The 7407-nt window shown below is 43.2% G+C and overlaps 1 protein-coding gene across 1 annotated transcript; it reads left to right on the top strand.

Moving 5' to 3' along the window:
- The first annotated feature begins 1643 nt into the window (after window positions 1-1643).
- Window positions 1644-3344, top strand: LOC131232385 (phenolic glucoside malonyltransferase 2-like). The gene is made up of 2 exons (XM_058228610.1): window positions 1644-3232; window positions 3317-3344. Exon 1 carries the CDS (start codon window positions 1723-1725, stop codon window positions 3091-3093), a length of 1371 nt encoding a protein of 456 aa, XP_058084593.1. The 5' UTR covers window positions 1644-1722; the 3' UTR covers window positions 3094-3232; window positions 3317-3344.
- Window positions 3345-7407: the final 4063 nt, after the last annotated feature.

The raw sequence follows: 7407 nt of genomic DNA, 5'->3' as shown, positions 1-7407 counted from the left end.
GATCTTTGTTTTTTGCCTTCATCTGGGTCTGTATGACCTAATCAACGGATTGGATGTCAAATAAACAGTACAGCGGGCTTTAGGAGGATTTTAATGATGGATATCCAATCATTATTGTTTTCCTGTGGTGTGATCCCCCTGAGGTTTATATCTCTCTTTTTTTTGGCATAAAGTCTTAAAATGATCTATAAAAATGGATGAACGAAATGGATGAAACACATACAGCCCATCCCATGGAGCACCGAGCACCAGCCACCGCGCGCACTGGTGGCAGGGGAGTAGCCAAGCAGTTTCCCTATTCCAGACGGTGCTCTGCATGTAAAATCCACTCCTTTCATCAAGCAAGAATATCATAACCCGGAATAAAAACTTACATGGCCCACACCATTTAAAACAATGTAAAATTGCTTCATAATCGGTAATTTCATAGTGTGTGCCCACTTGACTTTTGTGTCCCCGGCGCGTGTGATTGTTTTAATGCTTCTCTTCATCCAAGTGAATTAGACCTTGTAATTTTGAAGGGAGATACACACCTTCAAAAATCTATGGTTGGGATCCATCCCCACGGATCCATGTGGTGTGCATCATTTTGTCGAACTACCTAGTCTTTAGTACGTGGCCAAACATGGCGTACGGCATCGGAAGGATTGATTAAAGTTTAATTTTACAATACGGTGGGCCCCACAAACTTGTAAAGCGGATTGGCTGGTGTACCAAAAACCAGCGACCTGCGTGTCGAGCGAAGACGAGCGCTTACTCTCCGTACGAATGGTTCAAAGGAGATCAAAGTTACATGGGCCACGAAATGCCATATTTATTATATCCACACCGTTCATTCATTTAGCAAGATCATTTTAGAAAATGAGGCTAAAAATGAGTCATATCTGAATCATAAGTGGACCAAACCATAAATAACAGTGGGACAAAGATTCTAACCGTTAAAATATTCGTAGAGCCCACGGTAACATTTATTTTTCCAATCTGTTCATGAGACTTAAAAACAAATATCGTATTGATACAAAACTTCTGTGACCCTCGAAAGGGTTTTAATGGTAGACCGTCAATCTACCACTGCTTTTTGAAGTATGGTCCATTTGATCTTTGGATCTGTTGTATTTTTCGGCTGAAGCCTTTAACGAGCTCGCCAAATGGACGGACGGTTTGATATAGCAAATACCTTATGGTAGGACCACAGAACTTGGTGACGGCATCAGCTACGTCGGTGGTGTCTGGTACACCAGCCAATCCGCTTCCGTTTTGTTGCATGCGTGTAAAAGACGCGTACGGAGAGAATTGAGATCCTTCCTCCGGAAACGGATTGGCTACTCCCCTGCCACCAGCCATTGGCTGATGGTCGGTGTTCTGTGGGTCCACCATGATGTATGTGTTTCATCTAAGTCGTCCATCTATTTTTTCATATCATTTTATGATATGGGACCAAAAATGAGATATATATCAATCTGAAGTGGACCACATTACAGGAAACAGTTTTGAATGAGCGTCGACCATTACAAACCTTTTTGGGCCACAAAAGTTTTGGGTTAAGCTGAGATTTATATTCCTCTTAATTTTATTTTATTTTTTATTTTTGTATAAAACCCTAAAATGATATGTCAGGAACGGAAGGGGGAGTAGGCAATCCGTTTCCCCTTTCTCCTATCTCTCTGTCTCGCTCTCTCCCTTATCGGCTCTCTCTCTCTCTCTCTCTCTCTCTCTCTCTCCATGGCAGAACACCACAACGTCAAGGTGCTGGACCTTTGTCGGGTCTCTCCCCCACCCGGATCTGTCCCCGAAACCACTCTCCCTCTCACCTTCTTCGACGTCCTCTGGTTACTAATGCCTCCGGTCCAACGCCTCTTCTTCTACCAATTCCCACAAAACCCTGATAACACCATCACCACAACCCACTTCATAAACACTCTCCTTCCCAAACTCAAACACTCCCTCTCCCTCTCCCTCCGTCTCTTCTTCCCTCTCGCCGGCAATCTCACCCTCTCTCCCATCAACGGCGAGCAAGAAATCCGCTATGTCGACGGCGACTCAGTCTCACTGACCGTCGCTGAGTCGGACGCAGATTTCCACCGACTCGCAGCAAACCACCCAAGAGATGTATCGGAATTACATCCACTCGTTCCTCAGTTGCCCGTTTCCGACCCTCAAAACCAACCTCTGCTAGCTTTGCAAATCACCTTATTTCCCGACTCTGGCATCTGTATTGGAACCAGCATAAGCCACGTGGTAGCAGATGGGAGCAGCTCCATGCACTTCATGAAATCGTGGGCTTCGATTTGTCAGTCCGGCGACGAATCATTACTCAAGTCACGGCCGTTCTACGACAGGTCCGTGGCCACATATCTCGACGGTCTCAGAAGACTTCATTTAGAACAGATGGCTAATTTCAAACACGACCAGGCCGTAGAGAGCTTAAAGCCTCGAGCAACCCCAGTCCTAGCCACGTTTGTCTTGTATCGGGCAGACATCGAGACGCTAAGGCGACAGGTCTTAGCCCTACGGAGCGACGCCGGCCAGAAACCATTACACTGCTCATCGTTCGTGCTAACGTGCGCATACGTGTGGGTTTGCTTGATCAGGACATTTGGGGATGATGACAGGGACAAAAACGTCCATTTCGGCTTTCCGGTGGACTGCCGGGCTCGGCTTGTACCGCCGATACCCGCTACGTATTTCGGGAACTGTATCAGTGGTTGTATGTGCAATGCGAAGGGGAGTGATTTGTTGACGGAAGACGGGTTGGGTCTCGCGTCGGAGGTCATCGGGAGAGCAATCCAAGCGTTGAATGACGGGGTCTTGAATGGCGTAGAGACTTTCGTACCGACAGCTATTTCTATTGTAGCATCAGGGGAGCGTATGGGATCTGTTGCTGGGTCGCCCAAGTTTCGGGTCTATGATATGGATTTCGGATGGGGAAAGCCTGTAAAGGTGGAAGTGTTGTCGATTCAAGAAACGAGTGCTATATCTCTTGCGGAGAGTAGAGATGGAGAGGGAGGGATCGAGATTGGGGTTGTCCTGCCCAAATGCGAAATGGACCGATTTGCTTCTCTGTTTGAGAAAGGTATGAAAAAATATCCGTAGTAGCTGAAGGTAAAATCAATGTTCCAGATTGGTATTAGATGCTTAGTATTTAAGATTATAGTTTATTCAAAATAAGACCAGAGGATGGACGGTTCTGATTCTGGTATTTCCATGCATGCCGACGATCTTGAGTAGCAAAGTAGGCAGATTTTTGTGTACTTGGTATGTGTTTTATTTCGAAGGTCGAATGGTTATTCATCTGTCAGCTCACCTGCTTGTGCAGTACGGACGCGGATTGCGTCCTACCCCCGCTCGTCTCTAGCTGTTAACGGGCAGGAGCTTTGAGTTACGTATGGGTTTTATCACGGTGTACACGAGTCGAACCGACTCGGCTTGGCCACTAGCTGACCCTAGGGTGGTTTAAGGGCCACCCATTGTTTTGTTTCCGGGACTCCGGGGGCTTTAGCAACTGGGGAGCCAGGGATGTTGACATATCCCACCTGAGCTCTTGCTAACTCGACTCGGTTCGGTCATCAATTCACAGGTATTTCATCAAACACTCAAACACTCAGTAAACAATATAAAAATTAAAATACAAGAGTATTGTTTCGTATTAACACTTGATTAACAACAACAATATCAAAATAACTGAGTCATCGAAGTGATTTGATCTGAGTTTAATTCTAGTTAGGATTTGAGTCGAGTCAAGCCCGAACTGAGTTCAAAATTTTTTCAAACTAAAAAAATCAGCTCGAGCCAAGTTGAATAGAGCTTTTTTTAGCCGAGTTGAGTTAACTTTTACCCTACAGCCGTGCTTATCTACACATTCATCCATTTTTTTTACTATCATTTTAGAGTATAAGCTAAAAAAATAAGGCAGATCCAAGGCTCAAGCAGACTATAAAATTGAGATTGAACTAAAAAAAAATTCTCAGGGCCATGGGAGCTTTGAAAACTTCTCAGGGGCCACGGTAGTTTTGAATGGAGCTGATATTTATGTTTTCTCTTCATCCCGGTCTATGTAACTTCATGAATATGTTGGATGACAAATAAATATAAGGGTGAGCCCTATAAAATTAATGGTGAGATTCATTATCACTGCTGCTTCCTGTGGTGTTGTCCACTTGAGTCTGGAATCTGCCTTATTTTTGGGCTTGCATCCTATGATGATACGAAAAAATAGATGGACGGTGTGGATAAGACCCATACATCACGGTGGCCACTCAAAGCTCTACCTATTTCCAGCCGGAGACGTGCAGGGTAGGACGCAATCCGCATCCGTGCAGTACCGCCGGTTTGTGTATTTTATGCAAACTTTAAATTAATAAGCGATGGGATGCCCCTTGGTCAAGACCGCTCATCAATTAAGTGGGCCCTACTATAGGAACCCATTCACAACAAAAAAAATCCAAATTCACGTCGAATTCCACTACCGCGACTTTGGTAAATGGATCAGGTGACCGGTCACACCAAAGTAATGCCACATGGGAACCTTGACCCCACAATCTGAAATTCAAGGCCTGGTATCTGGCTATATGTCTAAAAGTCCACCCATCCTATTTACAGTTTTCAGGGCATTTTTCACAATTTTACCAGTTTGTTTAGAATGTATAGCAAGCAAATGTTCAGACGAGCATGGGTTATAGACAATAGTAGAAGCACATCAGAGTACACCATGCGCCTGTGCGGGCTCATAGGCATGATTGCGTCACTTAGGCTCAAGGAGGGCCATTTTGACCCATTATCTCTTGAGTGAGCCTAATAAGCCAAAGCATTTTTAACAGTATCGGCAGCTGTCGAGCGTGCATGCGGCGTGTTTGTGGTGTTGCTTTAACCCGATGAATTATAAGTCCGTACATGATTGATATGATGAGATACGCCGTTACCACAGCTGCCTAAAATATCTTCAAGATTGAAGATCCTGACCCTTCAATCGAAGAAACGCTGAAGTCTTCCCATTTTAAACATGAAAAACTCCCCAAGTCCAACAGACAGTACATCTAACGACTTTACTAATATGGTGATTAATTAATTTTACCACCGATAAAAAAATGGGAAGGGAAGTAAAAAATGTGGCAGCTTAGGTAGGTACCACCAAGGTGTTTATGTGAAGTCTAACCCATCCAAAGTGTGTCATGTTATGCCCAACGTCAAAATACCAGCTCCACGTGTATTTCAAGTAGATCATATGATTGGAAAACATGTACATGTCAACTCTCATCATTCGAAATATAAACCTTAGTGTAGCCCACCTAAATCACATTTACGTACGATTTTTAGGCTCCAAGTCGATATTTTAGTGCGGCATCTAATGGTTTGGAGTGGATTTTATATAATCATTATAGAAAGCCGTGAAAGAATTAAGAGTGGGAGCATCTGTTTCAAGTATTCCCCTTGGTGTAGCTCACTTAAATCACAAGCCAACCGGATTTTTTCTGCTTAAGCCTAAGGTGGAATTACTTATCTATTATTCCGAGTGAATCTCACAAACCCACCATGGTGGGTAAGGGTGCACATAGGTCACCCAAGCCTTAAAAAGAGGACTTGGATTGTGTTACCTAGCACACAACGGTGACACTGGTTTTATGTGCAGCTGGAAAAGCTTGACGGGCAGCCACCATGATGTATGTATTTTATCCATATGTCCATATATCTTTTTAGGTTATTATAGGGCATGAGCCAAAAAATAAGTCAGATTCAAATCTCAATGGACCAGATTCAAATCTTGACCATACCACATGAAACATTAGTGATTGATTGTCTATTGTTAAAAACATTATTAGGGCCTGCTGTAATGTATATTTGCCATCCAACATGTTGATTAGGTCACACACAGGGAAAACACAAATATTAAATTGATCCAAAACTTTTGTAAACCCGGAGCATTTAATTATTACTGTTTTTTTTGCCTGATTTATTATTATTATTATTTGTCTCACCCTCCTAAATGAAGATGGGAAACTAGATGGATGACGTGGATAAAATGTATATATCAGTGGGGCCGTGCTACACTGTAATCGAGTACAGCCTCAAAACTGCAGAGACATCTCTCCACGTACACGTGGCAGCTTGTGCCAATGGGGTAAACAAGGATGTAGGGCTGTCAATGGGCCAAGCTTGGGCCTATTAAATTAAAATTTTAAAAAAGCCAGGTCCAATATCTCAGCCTGAGATTGTCCAAAATGTTAGCCTCAGCCCGTTTACAGGCCTACAAGGACGACGGGAGCAGTTCCGTGTCACCTGGTAACAGCTTAGTGGGTGTTACCCTTACCGTGGGGCCTACCTTGACGATGTGTTGTATCTCTATACTGTCCATCCATTTCTCCAGCATATTTTAGGACACCGTTTGGTGGATCACACCACAGGAAAGAATGGTGATTGAGTGCCTCACCATTAAAAATTCTAAAGAGCTCATCAAAAGGTTTTTGTAGTGTTTATTTGCAATCCATCTTATTGATAATGTCAAGAAGATTTGGATGAAGGGAAATAGAAAGATTAGATTGATTCAAAGTGACCCAAAAAAGTTTTTAATGGCTATTCATCACTGTTTCTATTGGTAAAGTACGCCTGAGATTTGGATCTTCTTATGATTTGGGATCGTGTCCTAAAATGTGATGGAAAAAGAGATGGAAAAGTGAATATACAAAAAAAAATACATTAAGGTGGGCCCACACACTTAGGGTAACACCCACTAAGGTGTTATCTGGGTGACAGCTAATCCGCTGCCAACCAGGACAAAGCTAATTTCCTGCCAAAGCCTTTGTCCGGAGATTCCTGCCCTGGGATAAATTCACCCTGTCTATCCGATTTATGAGCTCATTTTAGTATATACTACCAAAAATGAGGCTGATCCAAAACTCAAGTCGGCCATACCAGAGGAAACAGTGTGGATTCAAATGCCTACGGTTGAAACATTCCTAGACTCCACCTTGATGTTTAAATGCCATCTAACTGTTATAAGATCATTCCCACTGGGATGAAGTGAATACACAAAAATCTTAACCTGCTATAGAACTTGTGGCTATTAGAATGTTTTAACTGTGATCATTAAATCCTCACTGTTTCCAGAGTTTTGGATATCTCTTATTTTTTGCTGCATGTCCTGATCAATGAGCTCACAGAATGGATGGACCGGGTGAATTTCTCACAAATATAACTGTGGGCCCCACCTAGCATCCCAGAGCAATGCCAATGGGTTCGGCAGGAAATCCCTGTCCCATTTATTACTACGTTATGTAGAGCCAAAGGTCACAACAACAAGCCCAGCCTCACCTAAACAATAAAGGCAAGCAAACTATAGGAAATAAAAACATCTACACCAAAGCAAATACCTCAATGCTATCCACTCTCCCATCCTAATGAGCCCCATTCCAT

This window comes from Magnolia sinica, chromosome 2 (genome assembly GCF_029962835.1).
Source record: "Magnolia sinica isolate HGM2019 chromosome 2, MsV1, whole genome shotgun sequence".
In the NCBI taxonomy this organism is placed as follows: domain Eukaryota; kingdom Viridiplantae; phylum Streptophyta; class Magnoliopsida; order Magnoliales; family Magnoliaceae; genus Magnolia; species Magnolia sinica.
Note: the sequence above shows the minus strand (reverse complement) of the source record. Positions and strands in the feature narration are given on the sequence as shown.